This window comes from Camelus bactrianus, chromosome 16, assembly GCF_048773025.1.
Source record: "Camelus bactrianus isolate YW-2024 breed Bactrian camel chromosome 16, ASM4877302v1, whole genome shotgun sequence".
NCBI classification, from domain to species: Eukaryota; Metazoa; Chordata; class Mammalia; order Artiodactyla; family Camelidae; genus Camelus; species Camelus bactrianus.
The window spans coordinates 55,357,769-55,380,051 of record NC_133554.1 but is presented as its reverse complement, the minus strand read 5'-3'; the positions used below and the strand labels follow the sequence as shown (position 1 = coordinate 55,380,051).

Sequence of the window (22,283 nt, the reverse complement as noted above, 5' to 3'; positions counted from 1 at the left end):
CGCTGCACCACATGCACACACTGCACTGTCACACCACCAGGGCTTTATTCACATGGACCTTCTGGAACCCTCCATGAGCCCACGCGAGGCCCAGCCTCCAGCACCCCAGGGCCCGGCCTCGGCGGGGCTATAGGTGTCAGGTCCCGGTGCCTGATCTCTAGAATCTCATTTCTGGGACAATTCCAATGAACAACCCGCCCCTCTTCTCTCCAGCTCCAAAGGCTGGCACTCCGGGAACTTCCTGCGACTTCTGCAGCAGCTCTGGCATCTCCAGTGCAGGTAGGAGGTGCTGGGGCCGGGGTGGGGGTGGGGGTCACCAGGAGTCGCCATTTTCTACTGACTGCTGTCCCTCTCTTGCCGGTACATCCTCTGCTCCCGGATGGCTTGTTCTAACAAGGGTAGATTCGTTCCTTCCACACAAGTCAGCACCCGGGCCTTCACCACGGAGCCTCCATCTGAAAGACAAAGACACCAGGGCATTAGCAGTGTCAGCCACACACTCTGCAGACGCATCCCAGCATCTACCCTCGACCTGTTCTCTGTCTTGAGTTTTCACAGAAGAGTCTGACAGGTCACAGCTAAGAAGGATGGTTTATGGGGATGCTGGCAATTTGTCTACTTGGGCCTCAGAACTGCGTCACACATGCCTGGAACTTAAGGGGTAGCCTGAAAATTCCACTTCTCCAGGGAGGAGGCCCAGAAAGACATAGCCTCTACTTCCCTCTTTTGTCATCTTAATTCCTGCCACTTCTCTGTAGGTCCCAAGTGCCCAGAGTTGAGGAGGAGTCTCAGTCACTATCCTAGTTCTCCATTTGTACCAAGGGAAGGGCCCCTTGGCATCCTGGGGCCCATGGGCATTGGAAATTGAGGCCAAGAGAACTCTACTTTTAATCAATCCAAGGGGAGAGTCTGGCTTTATAGGGGCAAGTCACCCCACCCTGGACAAGGGGCTGGGGACGCCACTAGCAGATGTTGGGTGACCTGATGGAAAGGTTCGTCAATGTTCAGGTGACACCAAACAGGAAAGATATCTGGGGTTTGCCCTAATAGGGTTTTGTGTGTTTGCTTTTGTTTCTGTTTTCACTATGTTCTCTCTGCTCTCTGGGCAGGTCAATGAGTCCAGAGTCCTAGGACATTACCCTGTCTTCTTTCGATGCCGTTTTGAGTTAGAGGCTCTCTCTGGTTAAAGTCTATGCCTCGCCTCCCCTCCAGTCTAGGCCACTTTACTGCTTTAACACAGCCTGGGGGCAGAACTCAGAGTGTCGGACTGTCTAGATTCCAGCCTTCAACACAGGAAGATGAACTAGTCTGAAACACAAAGTTGCCTAAACTTTATTTGGCACTGAAAGGCCCAGACCTCTTCCTGTGACACATGTGGCCCTGAACAGTTTTCACAGAGCAGCTGCCCGTGTTCAGGACGACACAGGGAGAGCAGGGACCAAATCAGAGAGCTTGAGTTCGCAGCTAAAAATCTCAAAGTACGCGTGTAGGTCAAATATTTCCAAAGTTCCTGTATGATGACTTTCTTAGTTATTTGACTTAATTTCACAGAACTTTCCTCACAGGAACACCTGTTAGCTCCTTCCTCCCCTCAGCCTGGGGAAACCCTCCCTTCAAGATACAGAGTGTGGAATGTGTCGTTTCTCCCTGTGAATGGAAAAAAAAAGTTTTAAAGATGGAAGTGAGCTTTAGAAATATGATGATCAGAAGGAAAACTGGGCAATTCTGTTAGTCCATCTGCAAAAGGTCTGTGTAAATGGAATAAAAGAACAGCATCTGCAGACATGCTGCAGGGGAGGGAGCAAGGAGCTTCTGAACCCGGCAGCTAGAGAAATCTTCATTTCAGGGAATTTCTTCTTGTAAAGATGAAGAACTTTCAGTAAAGGAGGAGCGGCAGATATAAGAGCAGTTAGAAGGCAGCAGGTCGCCGTGTGAGGAGGAGAGAAGGAAGGGGTGTTACGGAGCACAGACCTTCTTTTAGGAAGTTTGACTGTGACAGGAAGGAGGGTCATAGCTAGGTAGGGACACAGAGCTGAAGCTGACCTTATTAGTGTTACTATTATTTTAATAGAGAAGAGGCCTGAGTGCTTTAGATGCTAATAGGGATGAACAGGTGGCAACAGGTTAAGGATTCAGCTGAGAAAGCAAAGCCCCTGCAGGAGGGCCAGCGTGCATCACAGCACAGGGGCTGCGGCCCAGGCAAGGCAGAAGGGGCCTTCCTCCCTCCCAGACTGGAGGAAAGGAGTTACTGATTTTAGGAGGACGGACTGCTGCTGTGGCCTCAGTTTCTCCTGGGATGTATGAGGTGAGGTAATTTGCTGGAAAGGACAGGGGAGGTGGTGATGGAGGAGTCCTGGGTGACAGGTGAATGCCTGGAAGAGCTGCTGCAGATGGGGAAGGAGAGATGGGGAGGGGAGATTGGCCAGGACACATGGAAGGGTTTCTAGGCAGCCTGTTGGGCCCCGATGAGATGAGAGACCTCGAAACCACTGTGCTAGGGATCCCCGGAGCTCTGTGAACTTTCTCCATCAACAGGCGGCTGGGACCTGAGGGTGGAAGTTGAGATTTCATCAGGGAGGAGGGATGGAAGGCCAGGGGCCGGAACTTCTGTCAGAAAAGTAGTTGAACCGATAGTGAGGTCCAGCTGGAGGGGAGAGAAGGTGGGAGAAAATGGCAGAGTTCAAAGTCTAGGGGCCTGCTGGGTGACGAGGCAGAGGGCAGAAAGATACTGAGGGCGGAACCACCTGGTTTCAGGTGGCAGGGTTGGGACAGTTCTGGGTGTGGGAAGCAGCGCTGGGGCAGAGGTGCCCGATGGCAGAACCGGTCACTGCAGAAGAGGGAGGAGTGCAGTGACAAACTTGCAGAGCCGGTAGGATTCCGGCCCCACGTCTGGTTTCTGTGATCTGCAGGGCTTGGGAGGCACCACGTGGGAGGGTGGGAGGGGAACCACTGGGGGTGTGGGGGTCCAGGTTACAGGCAAGTCTCACAGGAAGGTGGCTTGAGGATGGAGGAGCAAAGGTTCAAAAGGACACAAAACAGCAGTCAGGTGGACAAAAACCACAACAGGTGGGATTTATGGTGAGCGCTCAGAGGCAGCCTCTTGCTGTAGGTGAGTAACCTGCAGCCTGGGATTCCATGCAGGACCCCGGGGCAGAGCTGGAGAGAGGCTGTGTCCCCGCCATCTTCACCTTAATCCACCTTAATCGTGGACAGAACGCCCTCAGTCCTCTGCTTGGTGTCCCAGCCAGCTAGCAGTTTGAGCACATGGCTGGCATTTCTTCTCCTTTGTGTGCAAAAATTTCAGCATGATGAGTTGCGGCTTGTCGGTCCAGAACTGCCAGCCTTGCCACAGGGCAGGATCCGTGTCTGGTTGCCCTTTGTGTCTCCAGAGGACTTTGGGCCTGTCCGGGGACCAGACATGCCACCCCAGGTGGGAGGTCAGCGGCCACTTGCAAGCTCAGCCTGCACTCTGCCCTCCCTCCTCATCATGGTCTTTCCTTCCTCCTGTCGGCTGCAAATGATGTGCATGTATTTTTTTACAAATTAGAAACTTGATGGGAACAATTTTTAAGATAGAAAAAAATATAGAATGTGATGAAAATATTGAGTAGCAGTAAACTAACCAGAGCCTAGGAAGAATGCTGCTGATCTGAGGCTTGATTATTGAGTTCAATTTTTTTTTGCGAGGTGGGCAAGAGTACTTCAGAGCGGTACTGTCTGTGCCTTCCCCCTGCCTCACAACAGAGGGACGCAGTCGATCGGTCAGCTTTTTGTAATGTTTGGTCCATCGGGTGGGGCAGGCCTGGTCCCCACAACGCAACATTCCCAGCGAGCTTCCACCTAATGGTTTTAGCAGCCGGCGATAATGATCGTTTGCCTGGATTTATTATTTCCTCAGGGCTTTTAAAGTGGTAACTTTGGAGTGCAATCATTTCTCCCGCATTTATTCACTGGGATTCTCCTCTAAAGAACCTGCCCTCATCCAACCATTTGGTGTCCCTGAAATACAATCCATTCAGAAAAAAGGCAGGATAAACTCAAGGGAAGGAGCACGTTTAATGCAACCAGGAGGAAGCAGTCAGCTAATTCTGGACCCAAGTTCTCCAATAAATGGCATTTAAAAAAACAAAGGAAAAAAGGAAGCCAGAACTGTTATTGGGATGTGTAACTCAAATGCAGTGTATGGACATTTTTTTGCATCTTGCTTTTTTTTTTGAGGAGGGAGGTAGTTAGGTTTATTTTAATGGAGGTCCTGGGGATTGAACCAGAACCTCATGCATGCTAAGCACACTCTACCACTCAGCTATGCCCTCCCCTCTTGCTTTTAAATGAACCAAAATTGTAAAAAGCTATTTGGGGGGTAAGGGGAGCATGAACACATACAAGGTATGTATTAGATTATATTAAAGAACAGCTATTAATTTTGTTGGCCATGATTGTGGTATCATTAGAGATACATATTGAGGTATTTATGGGTAAATGAAACATCAGATTTGCTTTAACGTACACCAGCAAAATAAGTAAGTAAATGTGAGCGGTGATGACACAGAACTGGGGAATGTGGGTCATGCAGAATCCAGGTGGTGAGTACGTGGTGGGTCAATCCACCATTCCATATATATGCATGTTTGATCTGAAAACATTAAATTAAAAAAACTGTATGTGCTGAATTTATACTTAAGTTTTTTCCATTTTTCTTCCCACAAATAATTCTGAATGTCCACTCCGGGTCCTGCCCTGGTCTTGGCCCACTGTCCCATCTTAGTTTCAACCCTTATCTGCATCTGTAATCAGGCCTTTGAGTTCCAGATGCTGGGCAGTCAGTGCCCGAGAGCCTCCAGGACTCACTGTGGGGGCAGGAGTGTGGGACAGAGCATCAGGTGATCTGGGCTGCAGTCACAGTGGAAATCATTTCTTCATAGGCCCTTTGTACCTGTTTGCACCCATCCGCCCCATATCTCTCTCAAATCAATTATGAGGGCAGGAACTCTGAGCTCAAAGGCTTAAGCCTGAATAAAGATTAACTTTTATTAAATGAGATATAATTAAAATAAGCCCCATTTAATTACTTTTTCCTAGTGCCTTTCATCTAGAGTTAAAATTCACTGCCACTGAAAGTAGGTTGGTAGTGTAAATCAGGAAACATAAATATTCTTATCCTTTAATGCAGTAATTCTACTTTTAGGAAACTACTTTAAAGAAATAATCAGAAAATGGACAAAGATTAGTACATGAGGCTATTAACTGCAGCGTGTTAATTTTTTTTTTTAATCTTTCTTTTTTTATGGAGGTACTGGGGATTGAACCCAGGACCTCAGGGCATGCTAAGCACACACTCTGCCACCACCCATTTTTAATATGTATCTAGACAGATAGATATTTTTAAACTTTTTTCCCCCTCTGGCTATAAAGCAATACGTTTTCAATGTAAAATGCTAATAAAAGTATATGGAATCTCACAATCCCATCACCCAGAAATAATTATTATTAACATTTTGGTAAATAATACTTCAAAATTTTATGCATACAAAAATGTTTACTTAACCAAAAATGAGAGCATGTGAAACACAGTTTTGTACATTGCTTTTTCTTTAGTAAGATGCTGTGAACATCTTTTCATGTCAATTGATATACATTTATAACACTTTTAATGGCTGTATTAAATTCTCCTGACTGAATATCCCATGGTTTCTTTAACCAATAACTGTACAGTGTACTTGTAAGAGCAAAAGACGGGAGAAATACAAACATCTAATGGTTGTGTGAATTAGAGTACACATCTAATCTATAAAATATTACAGAGCCATTAAATACTGTGTCTAGAAAAATTTAAAGACACAGGGAAATGCTTACACTATATGTATGTATGTATCACATTACATAATGTTAAACCAAAATAGCCAGATACAACACTGTATAGTATGGCATCAGCCGTGTGAAGGACAATGGCACAGAGACGGCCAGAGAGGGAGGCAAAGGATCAGACAACCTAGGTTTTTGTTTGTTTTTGGTTTTTTGTTTGGTTTTCCAGGCTACCTAGGTTTTAAAGAGCAATCTTCAACCTTTGATGCCACAGAGATTCTCCCAGGTTGCTTTGGTTCCTTCCCTTGTGTTTCATTTCTCTTAACCTAACTTCCTGGCTTGTTATTCCAGCCCCATGCTCTCTGAGCCTTGGTTTTCTCATCTATGAAATAGCCCTAAGACAACTCAGATTAAGGGCTGGTGAGCAGATTCAAAGAGACCTAGGACCAGGCCTGGCATGGTACAGACCTTTAGGAATTAGTGATTTCTCTCTCCCCTTTCTCGCTTCCCTGTGCCAGATCTGCTGTGAGTGCAATCATGTGTTTTCCATGAGTCCCTGAAATCGGGGGCTGACGTGGAAAAAATGTTAACCTCAAAGAGGGACTCCTGTTGGGTCAGAAGCCAGGCCCAGGCACCCAAAAGACTGCCCCACTGAGGACCCAGAGTGAAAAAGGGTGTGTGAGGCCAAGACTTACCCCTCTGGTGCTCGAGCTCCCCAAGGACAGTGTAGAGAGAGCCCACCTGGGCTTGGAACGGTTCCACCAACTTGGTACAGACGAGGATCTGGTGCTGGTCAGATCCGTGCTGAGCCGTAAGGGTCACCCGGGACTGGGTCATGTCATAGCTGTGCAACCTGGAGGCCAGGGAAAATGGGATCATGTTTATCTGCAGACAGAGCCACCACAAAGTTCAAAAGGCTCTGCAAGGCCAGTAAGTCCATAGGAAAATGTGCACCCTCACTTGAACCAGAGAAATTTAAATGGCAGCAACAGAAAATGTTTTTTTTCAGTCTACATAACTGAGATATAAATCACACGCATTAAAAGGCACCTGTTCAATGAGTGCTGATGAAAGTACATGCCGTGCAACCACACAGCAGTCAAGCTTTGGTACATTTCCATCACCCCGAAGGTTCCCTTGTGCCCCTTTGAACTCAGTCTGCCCATCGCCCACCCCAGGCAACCACTGATCTGCCTTTGGTCTCCATAGATGAGTTTTCCTACTCAAGCACCTCATATAAGTAGAATCATAACAGCACATATTTTTCTGTATCTATCTTATTTCATTCCACATAAAGGTTTTTGAGGCCCATTTATGTTGTTGGGTAAATCAGTAGTTTGTTCCTTTTTGTTGCTCAGTAGCACTCTGTTGAATGGATAAACAAATTATCATTATCCACTCACCAGCTAATCTGGTCTGCTTCCAGATGTCATTATGAATAAACAGGTATGAACTTTAACATACAAGTGTTTTCATTTCTCTTGGGTGAATACCCAAGTGGAATTTCTGGGTCATATGGTCAATCTGTCTGTTTAAAGGAAACCGCCAAATTGCTCTTCAAAGTGGTTGTGCCGTTTTACTTTCCTACCAGTAAGTAACGTATGAGGGGTTCTAGTTATTCCACACCGTTCTCGGCACTTGATATGGTCAGTCTTTTTAATTTTAGCCACCGTAGTGGGCATGAAATACTCTATCATTGTGGTTTTAATTTGCATTTCCCTAATGACTCATCATGTTGAAAAAAATTTCATGAGCTTATCTGCCATCTGTGTATCTTCTTGGGCTGTGTCTGTTCAAATATTGTGTGTTTCTGTGTGTTCAAATCTTTTACCCATTTTAATTTTGGGGAGGCAGGGTAATTAGGCTTGTTTATTTACTTTTAGAGGTGGTGCTGGGGATTGAGCCCAGAACCTTGTGCATGCTAAGCATGTGCTCTAGTGTTTGAGCTATATCCTCCCCCATTTTAAAACTGAGTTCTTTGTTTTCCTATTATTGAGTTGTATGAGTCCTTTGTATATTCTAGATACAAATCATTTGTTGAACGTACATAATATATAATATACACACACTTATTTCCTCCCAGTTTGTGGCTTGCCTCTTAATCTTTTTTTTTTTTAATTTTTATTTTTTTGGGTTTTTTTGAGGAGGGTACGTAATTAGGTTTATTTACTTATTTATTTTTAATGGAGGTACTGGGGATCAAACCCAGGACTTCATGCATGCTAAGCAGACACTCTACCACTGAGCTATACCCTCAGCCCTGCCTTTTAATCTTCTTAATGGTAACTTTTCATGAAAAGCTTTTAATTTTGTTGAAGTCCACTTTATTCATTATTTTTCTTTCATGGTTTTTGCTTTCTGAGTCTAAGAAATCTTTGCCTACCTCAAGGTTGTGAAGATTTTCTCCTGTTTTCTTTTGAACATTTTATAGTTTTAGCTTGTACATCTATAATCCAGTTCAAATGATTTTCGTGTGTATGTGCTGTGGGGTGGGGATCAAGGTTTTTTTTCACCCCCGTAAGAATATTCAGTAGTTCCCGCACCATTTGTTGAAATGACTGTCTTTTCCCCACTCAATTATACTGATGTCTGTTGAAAATTAATATATTTGGGTTAAATAAAAAGACTGTGGTTGGGGTCGGGGGTATAGCTCAGTTGGTGGAGCGCACGCTGAGCATGCACAAGGTACTTGGTTTGATTCTCAGTACTTCCATGTGAAAAAGAAAAAGGAAAAAAAAAGAAAAAGACTGTGGTTAAATGATGGTATATCTACACGCGATGAAATAAAGTGGATCTATTTAAAGTGATGATACTGATCTACATATTTGGCCTGGAACTAGGTCTACTGTACACACTTCAATGGTACCATAATAGGATCTTAGCTAGGTTACAGTATTTCTATATGTACGTGTGTATGTGTGTGTGTGTGTGTGTGTGACTCTAAGATGGTCCCAGTGATGCTTATCCCCCTGGTATTCACATCCTTGTGTAGTCCCCCTGTCACCCGGACCAGCAGTGACCTGTGTAACCAACAGAACTTTGCAGAAATGTAACTTCCTAGAGGTTAGGTCATTGACATTGTGGCTTTCTCTCTGCTCTCTCTGTTCAATCACTCGTTCTGAGGAAAGCCAGCTGCTGTGTTATGAAGACCCTCAAGCAGCCATGTAGAAAAATCTGCGTTGTGAGGAACTGAGCCTTCTTGACAGCAGGCAGCAAAAACTGCGAAACATGTGAATGAGTGACCTTAGAAGCAGACCCTCCAGGCCCAGGCCTGCCTTCAGATGTTGGCAGCCCTGGCCAACATCTTGACTGCAATCTTAAAAGTGAATCTGAACCAGAGCCACCCAGCTAAGCCACTCTCAAATTCTGAGCCACAGTGAGTATGAAAAAATAAGCATTTATTATCATTTTAAGACACTAAATTTTGAGGTGATTTGTTACACAGCAATAGGTGACTAACACAGTATATATGTATATACATATATTGTGTGTATATACACCCACCCACATATACGTATATACATACATGCACACATGAGAAAGTGTATAATCACCAAAAGGCTAGCAGTGGGTGGTTGTCCAGACAGTGGGATTGTAGGTGACTTTTTTCTTGATTTCTTTACACCCTTATGGATTACCTACAGTTTTTACAATGAATACATATTAATTTTTTAGCATTTTAAAATAATTAGATAAAATTATAGTAAGACTTTTAAAATTTTAAATAATTAAAAAAATGTATAAAACATAATAAATTTAAAATAAAATAGAAGGTGAAGGTGTAGCTCAGCAGTAGAGTGCATGCTGAGCATGCCTGAGGTACTAGGTTCAATCCCCAATACCTCCATTAAAAAAATGAATAACCTAATTACCTCCCCTACAAAAATATGAAAAACATAATAAATTAATTAAATGAAATAACATTAAATATAAAAAAATTTAAATAATTTTAAAAATAAATTAAAATGGGGGGAGGGCATAGCTCAAGCGGTAGAGTGCATGCTTAGCATGCATGAAGTTCTGGGTTCAATCCCCAGTACTTCCCCTAAGAATAAATAAATAAATAAGCCTAATAACCTCCTCCCACACCCCCAAAATTAAAATATAAGCTTTAAAAATAATTTTTTTAAATATTTTAATTTTTAAAAAGACTTTTAATTTTTTAAACACCCCCCTACCATGTGAGAAAACAACCATTCTCACCTGCCGTATGTTCTCAGAGTGTCCCCATCAGGAACTTGGCCGGCACTGACCTCCCAGGGGAGGTAATAGATCCCAGGTTTGGGTAGCATCGTTGCTCCTGTAACCAGGTTGAGATGGAGAGTTGAGACGGATTTTTGAAGAGCCCTGACAAACCAAGCTAACCACCAGATGGAGATTAATAGACGCCCGAGACCAGCAACATCTGAAAAGCTAGTCCCAGGGGTGGTGTTTTAAAACTTTTATAGATTTTTTTGATAGATTATGCATTCACATCTTTTAAAGAACAAAACAATATACTAAAGATCTATGTGGAGATGTACTGTTCCCACTCCAATTCCCATGTAGCCCATTCCCTTCCTTTTTTTTTTTTTAATTGAAGTACAGTCAATTACAATGTGTCAATTTCTGGTGTACAGCACAATGTCCCAGTCATGTATATACATACATATATTTGTTTTCATATTTTTTCATTAAAGTTTATTACAAGGTACTGAACATAGTTCCCTGTGCTATACAGAAAAAAAACTTTTTTAAAATCTATTTTATATATAGGGGCTAACATTTTTAAATTTCAAACTCCCAAATTTATCCATTCCCACCCCCCCCCATTCCCTTCCTGATCCCTTAAAGCAGGGGTCCGTAAAAAGGCAGACAGTAACATATGATCTCTGTCACGACCACTCGGCTTTGCCATTATAGGAGGAAAACTCTCACAAACAATACGTACCGGATTAGCATACCTTATTTCCTTCAGACTTCATTTACAAAAACAAGTAATGAGCTGGATTGGCCTAATGTTCGCCAACTCCTGCCCAAGAGGAAATCATTCTCACAAATTTCTGTTTACTCTTTCATAATGCAAATAAAACCAAACAGGAGTATATATTAATTTTCCCTCTATAGTATACATATTATTCTTATTTTTTTTCATTTACTATATTTGACACTCTTTCATAGTTGTACATTAAGGGAGTCTTCATGTTTTTTAAAATAAACTTTTTATTTTAGAATAGTTTGAATATATTTTTAAAAAACTATAAAGATAGTACAGAGGATTCCTATATACATCACACCCAGTTTTCCTTATAATTAATATCTTACATTTGTTACAATTAATAAACCTGTATCAATATGTTATTTTAACTGAACTCCATACTTGATTTGGATTTCATCGGTTTTCCCCTGACATTCCCTTTCTGCTCCAGGATCTTCTCCAGGATTCCAAATTACATTTACTTATCATGTCTCCTTAAGCTCCTCTGGCTGTGACAGTTTCTCAGACTTCCCATGTTTTTTGATGACCTTGACAGCTTTGAGGTATATTGCTCAAGTATTTTGCAGAATGACCTTCAATTTGGGTTTGTCTGATGTTTCTCCACAGTTAGACTGTGGTGATATGTTTATGTTAATCATTAAAAAAAAGAAAAATAGAAGTCTGGTTAAGTAAGTTAAATGTAATAACAATGCAATGGAACATTCAGCGGGCTTTTTAAGAAGATGAGGCATTAAAGGTACTTATAGGACAAGATCTCTAAGGTATACTGTCGGGGAAAAAAGTAAGGAGCAGGTGTGTACACATAATATGTAGCTTTCTGTGCACGCATGTGTGAGAAAGAACATGCCAGAACAAGAGGAGCCATGTGTGGAAAATGTTAGAGCACTGGAAATGCAGGAATAATTGTTCAATGACAAAGGAATCCGGAAGGTGATTCTGGTTGAAGGATTTCAACTATTTCTGGGTAGGACAAGCAAGTGGTGATATGAACAAAGAAAACGGTAATTAAATAACCTTAAGTAAGATCCTCACAGAAACCAAATGACATAGCTCAAGTCCACAAGTTTAATGTAACCTAGAATCTTGCACAATTGTTTGCAATATTCCCTAATGAAGAGGTCACTGGGCAGGGCTGTTCATTTCACTATAGCGTGCCCAGAACAAGTTTGGCCAGTGCAGTGCAGAAGCAACTGGCCAAAGCCCAGTCTTCTTCCTCTGAGTGCAGAGGTCCCTCATTGCTGCAACCAGGAGCAGAGCCATCTGATCACCAGAAGACAGCCCCCTGATCATCTCTGGCATGAGAGGGAAGCAAAAAACAAAACAAAACCCCAAAAAACAGCCAAGAGAAGAAAAAAATGTAGTGGTTGCGGTTTTGGCTAACTGGGACAATCCTATCCAATCCAGCAAACCGCTGAAACTTCAGAATCTTTTTTTACAGTAATTTTTCTACTCTTAAGTACCACATATAAGTTAAGCTATAAGTAACTATGCCATTAAACTTATTTTTATTTTTTTAAAGTACCACGCAGTAGCACTGACTATTCGGCAGAGGTATACTCTTGTAAATTTTAACCTCAATTTCTTCTGCAAACAAAAGTTGCTATGTGTTTATTAAGACAGTTCTGTTAATTTGAATAAGCATAACTGGGGAGAGGGTATAGCTCAGTGGCAGAGTGCGTGCTTAGCATGCATGAGGTCCTGGGTTCAATCCTTAGTACCTCCATTAAAAATAAATAAATAAGTAAATAAACCTAATTACCTCCCCCCTAAAAAAAATTCAGATAAATAAGTATAGCTGACACGACAAATCATTATCCATATATTATTACCCATTCATTTCTGAGAAGATATTCTAGGATTAGGCTTCTCTTGTGACTCAACTGGATTTCAGATACTCTCTTTACAAAGTCTGAGTAATGCTACGACCTGTACTTTGTTCGAGCCTTGCCTTTTCAGTCCCCAAGGTGAAATATCCACTTCTGGGAGAAAAATCCATGACAGGAAACAAGAGATATATTCTCTTTTTTAGCAACTGGGATGATTGAAAATACTGTCCAGTAAGAATGGTGAACCAATCTTGATTGCTTCTTTCATTTTTTTCTGAAGCAACTGCCAAGATTTCTCTAGCAGGATCGAAAACTCAGACAAGTAACACTTGGTTTGTAACTTCCATGCCCCACTCTCCCAGCACCTCTGCACGGTCACCAACCCATTAAACATTTATTAGTGTTTTTAAAGTTACATAGCTGTAGCGTAGCCTAGATTACACAACGGATCTTCAACATGAAAACTCAAGTTATGCCACAAGATTTGAACTATAGCTTCAAAAGATCCTATCACATGGGAATTATTACAAATTTTAAATGTAATTTCAACAAAATGAATTTTACAGTTACCAGATAAAATGGTTACTTTACGATGCCTTTAGAAGTTTTGCAATCACCAGAGGAAAAATGAATTCAGGGAAGAATTATCAATGGATGCTGAAAGTCTTGGGTAAAAATTTGATGAAGAACATGATATTTACATGGTCTCAACACTATCTCCCCCCAAATTACTTATTAATTAAAAGGAGAAAAACAGTCCACTTCACAGTGAAGAAAATTAGCAAATACAGCCTTCATGTACCTCCTGGATGTGATGCACTGAGAAGGATACATTTTTCTCTGTGATATTCCTGTAAAAAGTGCATAATCTGAATCTAATTACGAAGAAATATCAGACAAATCTGAATTGAGGGACAGTCTACAAAACAACTGCTTTGTATACTCTAAAAGTAACAAAGTTGCAGAAGATGAAGAAATTGCCCCAGTTAAATGAGGCTCAAGTGATAGAACAACTGTTATGGGCGGAATTGCGTCCCCTCTAAAAAAGATACATTTAAGTCCTAACCCCCAGGACCTCAGAATGTGACTTTATCTAGAGACAGAATCTTTGCAGAGATAACTAAGTTAAATGAGGTCATTAGGGTGGACCCTAATCCAATATGATTAGTGTCCTTATGAAAAGGGGAACGTTTGGACAGACAGACATACACACATGGAGGCCAGGTGAAGATGAAGGTAAAGATTGGGGTGACATGCATACAAGCCAAGGAACACCAAAGATAGCCAGAAAACTATCAGAAGCTAAGAGAGAGGCATGGAACAGATTCTCACTCACCTAGAGCCCTGGAAGGAACTAACCCTGTTCACACCTTAACCTTGGACTTCTGGCCTCCAGAACTAAGAGACAACAGACTTCTGTTGTTTAAGACACCCACTCTGTGATGCTCTGTCATGGCAGTTCTAGCAAACTAACACAACTAAACAGAATTTCTGATCCTGGATTGGATCTTAGTTGGGAGAAAAAATTATGATAAAGGACTTTATTGGACAATAGTAAGTCCACAAAAAGGTTTATAGATTAGGTAATAGTATTGTATTAATGTTAAATTTCCTTAATTTGATCATTTCTGACTTCCTCTTCTCTTTGTCCATTTAGGTGGGTCCTTGGGAGGGAGAGGAAACAGGCACAAGAAGAAGAGGTTTTGGGGAGTTGGGGGGGAGGGTAATTAGGTGTATTTACTTATTTATTTTTATTTAATGGAGGTACTGGGGATCAAACCCAGGACCTCATGCATGGTAAGCAGACACTCTACCACTGACCTATAGCTTCAGCCCCCTTTTTTGTTTTTAGGAATATTATTATTTATTGAATGGATGAATATATTCATGAAGAAGAGAGTGAAAACCCAAACCATCTACCCCCACACTCAGCCTGGACACACAGAACCCAAACCACATCTTATTGCCCACATTAACTTGACTCTATGATGCTACGTCTTCATTAACATTTTTTACTCTTCCTTGATCCAGTCCAGGCAAATGGTTTGAACATCAACAGCCAGTCTGCTCACTGAGATTATCTGAATTCCCTTGCCTTACTGCTTCCACCAATTTCTGACTGTTGTGCAATGGTTTGTACCCAATCCTAAACAAACCCTGAACTGAAAGAACCATCTTAAATAGAACTTACAATTCTCAACAAATTCTAGCCTTAATTCTGAGGCATGGCCAAAGCTTTGCCAAGTAGTAGTCACCCTTACCTGTATAGGCAATCAACTCAAATTTGTTTTATCAACAGACTATGCTAGTGATATCTGGAGAGCCAGCTTTTAACAAGAGGAATACATAGCAGCTAAATAGTTTAATGCCTGAGGGAATTAGAAAAAGCATCAGTTAACCAGTTAACCAGTGACTTGCCCTGGTACACTGGAGCCTGAGACAAAAGGAACAATCAGTAATAATGATCCTGTCTCTATTTAAAATTTTGGCATTTTATTCATCGTGGATTTTCCTGCATTTTGATTTTTTAAATGTTTTATTAAAATAATAATCTTGATTAGTTTTTGGCGCTCCTTTTATTGTCTGTGTTACTAAAAATTGATGCAATAGGAAACTGACTACTATGTGTAGTTTTTAAAAAAAACAGGATTTGTATGTTGTTTAAAGTTACAAAGGAAAATGAGAGCTAAAGGAGACGTGTAGTATGCCATAGGTTCATTACCATGGCATGAAGTCAAAAGGTAACTAAAATGGGCAAATCAAGAAACAGCATGTAAGTATTTCACTTAGCAATTTTTTTAGTAATCAAAACTAAAAACACAGATGGTTAAAATCGGCTGCCTCTGAGGATGGGGAACTTTTTCTTTTCACTACAAATCTTCCTATACCAGGTGTTTTTTCAAGTGTTCTTTTACTACTTTGAAGACGACGATAATTGTGAAAACAAAGTCTGGATTCCAAGACCTCTTAACACACTCAGGTCCATCTCAAAGTACACACCCACCCCATTAACAGGCAGGCGCACACGCAATCCCACACCCAGCTCCCCGCAGTCCAGGCCTCTGGCAGCAAAGATGCCATTATCTGAACAAAAGATAGCCTGAGACATTCGCCGTGCGACCTTTGTCCTCGTTCTTTTTTTCTCCAACCTTCGAGGGTTGCGGGAAACCCTACGGCCCGCCCCCTAGCAACTCCGCGCGGTCCACACGTTCACCGCCCCCAGCCCGCGAGTCTCCTCCTATCCCCTCTCATTTCCGGGGAGGCCTTAGCGCGCGGACCCGGAAGCGGCGGGGAGGGCGGGTCCATGGCGCAGGCGCCGTCCTCCTCAGCCTCGTCCCGCCCCTTCCCAATCCCTGGCCAACCTGTCCCGGCGTCCGGGGCCTTAAGTTCCCTCTTTCCGCCTGGCGTGGTCACGTCACGAGGGAGGGCGGGTTACCAGGAGCGCTTCGCTTTGCCCCCAAGGCAATTTCTTGAGCTTCTTTTGGGGTCCCCTTCCCGGGGAGCTGCTCTGGCGGCCACCTGGCCGACAGCAGGCGACTCGCCCTCCCCAGCACCCCCACCGGCGCCGCCTCCGCCTCGGCCGCGGGCTATCACGCGCGGAGGGGTCGCGGTGAAGGAGAAGGGCTGGGCCGGAGAGGGCCGGGGCGGGCCGAGGCGAGCGGGGGCGGGGACTCGCGCTGCCCTGGGGTGGCTCTTAGGGCCCGGCTCGCGCTGGCGGTGCAGACAGTCGTGGTCGCTGCAGCAGCCCCCGCCGTCTTCGCCTCGTCGGTCTCCCCTGCTTCTGCTGGCCGTCACCATGAACCAGGACCTGCGGAAGGAGCGGGCCGCCGCCAGCTTCAACCCGGAGCTGCTCACGCACGTCCTGGACGGCAGCCCCGAGAACACCCGGCGCCGCCGAGAGATTGGTGAGGGCGGCGAGCAGGGCTTCCTTCCTTCCCCGAGCAAAGCTGGAGACTCCCTCTGGGAGGAATCGGGGGGCCCTGTGGGGCGTAGGCCGCAGCCTCTGGCCCAGCTTTAGGGGAGATGGGACTCCCGTTTCCAGGGGCGGCTTGTGGCCGGGAAGGGAGGCGCGCCCATCTCGAGGAGAAATCTGTGCCCAAGTACTGAAACCAGCTGTGATCCAGGGAGCTGTAACGGAACCCTGAATTTCTGTCTTCCTCTTGATACCCTTTAACTCCCCTCTAGAGAACTTGATTCTGAAAGACCCAGACTTCCAGCATGAAGACTTGAACTTCCTCACTCGTAGCCAGCGTTATGAAGTGGCTGTTAGGAAGAGCGCCACCACGGTGGAGAAGATGAGGAAGTTTGGCATCGCAGACCCTGATGAAATCATGTGGTTTAAAAAGTAGGTATGCCTTAGCTTAGATCAAGTGCCTAAGCCCAGACTTTAAATCCGCAATCTGTGGTGGCCTTTTTCATCGTGTTTGGTGTTTGAAGACTCAAATTGGCATGTTTTTACACCATTTTAAAGTTACGTGTATGTGGAAAATGTTTACCTTTGCATTTAAGCTTTTTAAAGGCTTAAGTGACGTTTGTAGAAGGCTTTCATTGGAGATGCTGTAATTTTCATTCTCCAGAATTATACAGATTCGATCCAGACGTCTTAGTTTTGAATGATTTAAATGCAGAATGACTTTGCTCTTTGTAAGAAGGAGGCCTGCCAAACCCTGCCTGAATTCGGAAAGATTTTTTTCCGTTGCAAAAACCAAACACTTAAGTGTTCTGGAGCAGTAACAGATTGTATTTTCATATGGTAATATAGATCTTGCGTCTAAAATAATGGAAAATGTGGGTAAGTGAAGAAGAACTTTATTCAAACCTCAGAATCAATGTAAAGTATTCTAAGAACCTAGCATTGTTGAATCTGGTGACAGTGTTTAAAAGGCTCTCATGTGCGTGTGAGACCTCGTAAAAACATACCTTAGTCCTACTGCTGAAAAGAGTATGTCCTTTTTTCAGACCATCTGCTTTTTGTTCTGTTTTTTAATTAGAAATAAAACACTTTTTTTTTTTGCCTTTATCTAAATAAACACTGTAAGAGTACGTGATCTTAGTACTCGATTTCCTTTGGCCTCTAGCATATCTTAGGCTTCTCATTGATTCCTGGACATTTCCTGTTTTAGGTGTCTACATTTTAGAAAAATTCCAATATTTCCATCAATAAAGAGTAAATGAGGGGGGAGGGTGTAACTCAATGGTAGAGTACATACCTAGCTTGCATGCGGTCCTGGGTTCAATCCCTAGTACCTCCATTAAAATTAAATAAATAAATAAATAAACAAACAAACAAACAAACAAACTGAATACCCTCCTGCAAAAAAAAAACCAACAAACAAAAACAAGAATAAATAATATGAATGGTGTATATTAAAGAGCCATTAAAAAATGAAACATGTTACAAGTTCTGCATTTATGTAGCAATAGTCATTGCTCCCTTTTACTACTGCCTCTAAGACATTTGGTATCTGTTTTCAATTTAAGCAGGTTATTACTGTCAAGAGGAAATGATTTACTCTGACCCTTAGGACCACACTCAGAATTCCTTTCCATTTTACTTGTAAAAATAGGATTTATTTTTAGTAGCCCAAATCAGAATATTTACTAACTTCTGAATGCTTTTTTTTTTTTTCAAGTTTGTAACTCAGGGCTGTAAGGATGTTGAGGTAGAGTAACTCCTAGTGGATTCTGTTTCTGATTGACCTGAGTTGGTTTTGTGAACTTTAAAAATTAGTGTGATTTTACTCTTCCTTAAAACATGAAAGAGAAGGTGTGGGGTTTTGTGGTTTTTTTACTTTCTTTTATTGCGTTACAGTCATTTTACAATGTTGTGTCAATTTCCAGTGTAGAACACAATTTTTCAGTTATACATGAACATACATAGAGGAGGTGTGTCTTGTTTTACCTTTAAGTGACTGATGCAGTGTTTCTGAGTTGCTTCGAAGATTACATAATCTATGGTGGTTCGTATTGTATAACGTGACTCTAGCGAAGTCACAGTGAATTAGAACAAAGTCCTCGCTGTGAGTTAAAGATCAGTGGACACCAACCAGCTGTTTTGTGTGTCATTTTTTATGACACAGACCTTGCTGTTTGAGAAATACAAAGTACAGACCTTGGGACACCCTTTGACATCCTTCCAGTATTTCTGGGATATGACAGGGATACCCACTTATGTTAGAGAAGGTGCTTGACCCTTAGTCTTGGCAGTTAGCTGAACGCCATCCATTGTCACTCACACCCAAGTTGTATGTATCACTAACCGTTAACACTGCTGTACCATTAATTGTGAGACGCATCAGATTTCTTAAATGCTAAAATTGCCGGGGAGGGAGAGAGGGATGCTGGAATTCATGAAATACAGTAATATTTCTCTTTCTGGGGATTTTGTGCATTTGTTGATCTCTTTTACATCCATTTCTCCTGTCACAAAGTAAAACTCATGAGACTCTTTTGACGTTGACTGAAATATTAGTCAAGTACTTTGAGATTTCTCAACTTGAGCAGTGAAGAACTCTTTTCTCTGTTCCTCGAGAAAATAAGACCTTGCTGTCTGGGGAATATAAAAGTTGTTTTTCTGATCTCCTCTCCTGTAATTTTGTCTTTTAACTACACTGTTTGCTATGAAGAAGCTATAAAATGTTCTTAAAAGTAATTTAAAATTCCAATGAGAACCAATCATGGTTTTTTTAATCGTCAGGTTTTTGTTTTTTGTTGTTGATCCTTTTTTCTATTTTTTATTTATTAAAAAGTTTATTTTGGGAAGGAGGTAATTAGGTTTATTTATTTATGTATTTATGTACTTATTTATTTTTAATGGAGGTACTGGGGATTGAACCCAGGACCTCATGCATGCTAAGCATGCGTTTTACCATTCAGCTATACCCTCCCCCAATCCTCCTTAATAAGTTTTTAAAGCTGGTTCCCTGAAAAGCATCTTCAGGAGGGGTTAAACATAACTTAAAAAGCAACCTCTCATGGTTTGTTCTTGAGTTGACTTGCAGGTGGCCTCAAAAAAGAACTCAGTATGTTTATTAAGAACATAAGTAATTGACGGTCTTTATTTTGTGTCACATATTTTTCCCTCTCAGCTTCCTAGAATTAATTATTTTGTGCCATCATTATATAAACCCAGAGCCTCCTCCGTTCCCTCAAGGGAATGGGAGTATCATATTTTGCCACTCCTTTCAGTACCTGAATTACTGCTTTTATTTCTCAGAAATACTTGTGGGTTCATTTCCTGTTTTAGTAAAGCATGGCTATTGGGGAGTGCTGTGGTGCCTGTACCTTTGAGAGACCAGCTTCCACATTTACCTCATTATCCTACTTAAGTGAGATGGGTGTGCTTTGTGAAGTGCAGCAGCAGGAAGTGGCGGCCAGTCCGAGCTACTTGGAAGCTAACTCACCACTTCAGTTGCTGTGCCTCCCCCCGCCCCCGCCTTCTCTCTGATCAGTTAAAATTAACATTTGATATTGGTGTAAAAATCATAGACCCTCAGGGTTAAAAAGCATTTTTGATGGTAGCTAGTCCAGGCAATCCTTAGAGGTTTGAATCTGTCCCCAGTACCCTTGAAAGGTGGGTTGGTTTCAGGGCCTCCCCAGAAGAGCACTGGCAGCCTACACCTTGTTGCCCTTAATTCATGGTCTTTTTGTTGTGTGGGTCAGGATAAACTGGTGCTTCGTAGCCACCCCTTGAAAAGTCATGAAGGTCAGTTACATAATACTTATTTTGTACCTTAAGCTCTTTATATAGACAGGAAAAAATGGACCCTTATAAAAGCTATAACACAGCGTAGCCAAGGCTGAGTAGTGTCTATAATGCATATTTTGACTATTTCACAAACTCTATGAGGAAACAGTTGAAGACTGAATTTCATTATGATTAGAGATCCCTTAATCTGCAATAATGTTCAAAGATCATTTGTGATAAATTTTTAACATGCTTGTATTACCTACTTACCCATCTCTAAGCTCTGAAGACCTACAGAGATTGTGCTATGACCCCGGGGTGTATATGTACCACCCTGGACATTTGCTTCAGTTACTAGGGAAAGATAGTTTAAATTATTATTCTTTAGGATGTTTTGTTAATAGCTCAACAGATAAGTGTTCCATAGAGTTCCTTTTGCTTTTCAAAACAAGTAAAACCTGAAAATAAAGCACAAACAAACACACTATCCCAAAAATCAAACCAACAAATAACACCCACAAAATAATAAGAGAGGTTTGAGGCTAAAACATGGGTAGAATTTGCTTCCCGGATTATGTATAAAACTCAGAATTCTGACCCTGAAATGACTAGGGGGAGAAGAGACACGGCTAGCTTCTGCTGTTGGTTTGTTGTTGTTTGTTTGTTTGTTTTAGGTAGTAAATGGTAACTATCACTCCTCATTTCATAAGAAGTTGGGTTAAACTTTCCTGACCTTCTCCCTGAGGGCCAAGGCTGTCTGGCAAGACAGGTGGCGACTGCAGTTCCCAGAGTGAGGCTGAGCTCCTTTTCTTTTCTCTCCCGTAGACTGCATTTGGTCAATTTTGTGGAACCCGTGGGCCTCAATTACTCCATGTTTATTCCCACCTTGCTGAATCAGGGCACCACTGCTCAGCAAGAGAAATGGCTGCTCTCATCCCAACGACTCGAGATAATTGGCACCTACGCCCAGACGGAACTGGGCCACGGTTAGTCTATGTTCGAGGGTCAGTAGGTAACCCACCTCAGGACTCCAGTTAACAAATGACTCCTGGCATTGGATTTTTTTTTTTTTTTCACCTGCTGCTACACGTTTGGGATTTTATTTTTGAATTGTTAAAACTTAAGTTCAGCCTCTTGTCTTCTTACAGTTTATTTTCCCCCATAAACTGGTCCAAGACTGTAGCCTGAAACATCTGTCATTGTTACCTTTGTAAAGCCTTTTACCATCAAAATGGTTTTTGGGCAGTTTGGAAAGATGGGGTGGAAAATGTGGCAAAACGACCCATTGTGTTGGTGTCTGATGAAAGACTTAGTTGGATATTCTTAAGAGGGTTAATGCCTCATCCAGAAGATGCTCCTCTGCTTTAAGGAAGTTAAAGGTGTGGATTTTAATGGAGGCAGAGGGTTAGAGCTGATAAATGTCTTACTCTTTGATTGCTCACTAGCAAGGTTAGAAGGTGGTTTGGAAAAAGTCCATGACTCTTTTTCATTTCTTTTTACTCATTTTTCTGTGCATGTCCGTGGTCCTTGTATTGTCCATAATTCTTGGTTAAATTGTTCCTAAAAGCCTGGCTACTTTCAACAAGTCTTGTGTTTGGTCTTGTGAAATAGGTTTGTTTTCATAGACAAGGCCATTGACAGGTTTGAGTATGTTGAATATGAGCTGCCCAATCTCATTCCTAATTATCATAATGGTTCCATCATGTCATAAAAGAAAGTAAAGAAAGGGAATGAGAAAAGCACGCAAATATCAGAAAAGCTTCATTTTTGTGTTTGATTTGGTGCTTTTGTTTTGTGAATTGGTTTAAAGAAATGTTCTTTATTGTAATGCCTGTGGGCACTGCAATTCTGGTCATGTTGTTGTAATATAAACACCCTGCCAAACCTCCAAAACTGGCTTCAGGATGGCTGATCCTGAGATAACAAACCTGAAGGAAGATAACATTTGTATAGTCCGTTCTCCCTTGGGGTACATTTGGGTATCTTGTAA

At 42.1% G+C, this 22,283-nt stretch overlaps 2 protein-coding genes across 5 annotated transcripts in view; one reads left to right on the top strand and one right to left on the bottom strand.

Annotated features, from left to right (window-relative positions):
* Window positions 1-26: 26 nt before the first annotated feature.
* Window positions 27-16,108, bottom strand: TEN1 (TEN1 subunit of CST complex). 2 transcript variants are annotated; one of them, XM_010950745.3, is made up of 4 exons: window positions 15,969-16,108; window positions 10,006-10,102; window positions 6,498-6,655; window positions 27-455 (listed from the first exon to the last, which is right to left on the bottom strand). In XM_010950745.3, the coding sequence occupies exons 2-4, from the start codon at window positions 10,092-10,094 to the stop codon at window positions 334-336; spliced, it is 369 nt and encodes a 122-aa protein (XP_010949047.1). In that variant the 5' UTR covers window positions 10,095-10,102; window positions 15,969-16,108; the 3' UTR covers window positions 27-333. The 2 variants fall into 2 exon arrangements, with proteins under 2 accessions (XP_010949047.1, XP_074199837.1); XM_074343736.1 differs by lacking the exon at window positions 15,969-16,108 and adding an exon at window positions 11,162-13,501.
* A 269-nt stretch (window positions 16,109-16,377) lies between these two features.
* ACOX1 (acyl-CoA oxidase 1) overlaps window positions 16,378-22,283 on the top strand; it is a 21,830-nt gene continuing 15,924 nt past the window's right edge. Inside the window, exons 1-3 of one of the 3 annotated variants that reach the window (XM_045513571.2) lie at window positions 16,378-16,511; window positions 16,792-16,951; window positions 21,119-21,279. In XM_045513571.2, the coding sequence (XP_045369527.2) occupies window positions 16,403-16,511; window positions 16,792-16,951; window positions 21,119-21,279 (430 nt within the window). In that variant the 5' untranslated portion in view covers window positions 16,378-16,402. Of the gene's footprint in view, window positions 16,512-16,791; window positions 16,952-21,118; window positions 21,280-22,283 lie in introns of those variants that run through there. The other 2 variants (XM_010950746.3, XM_074343732.1) reach the window with 2 other exon arrangements.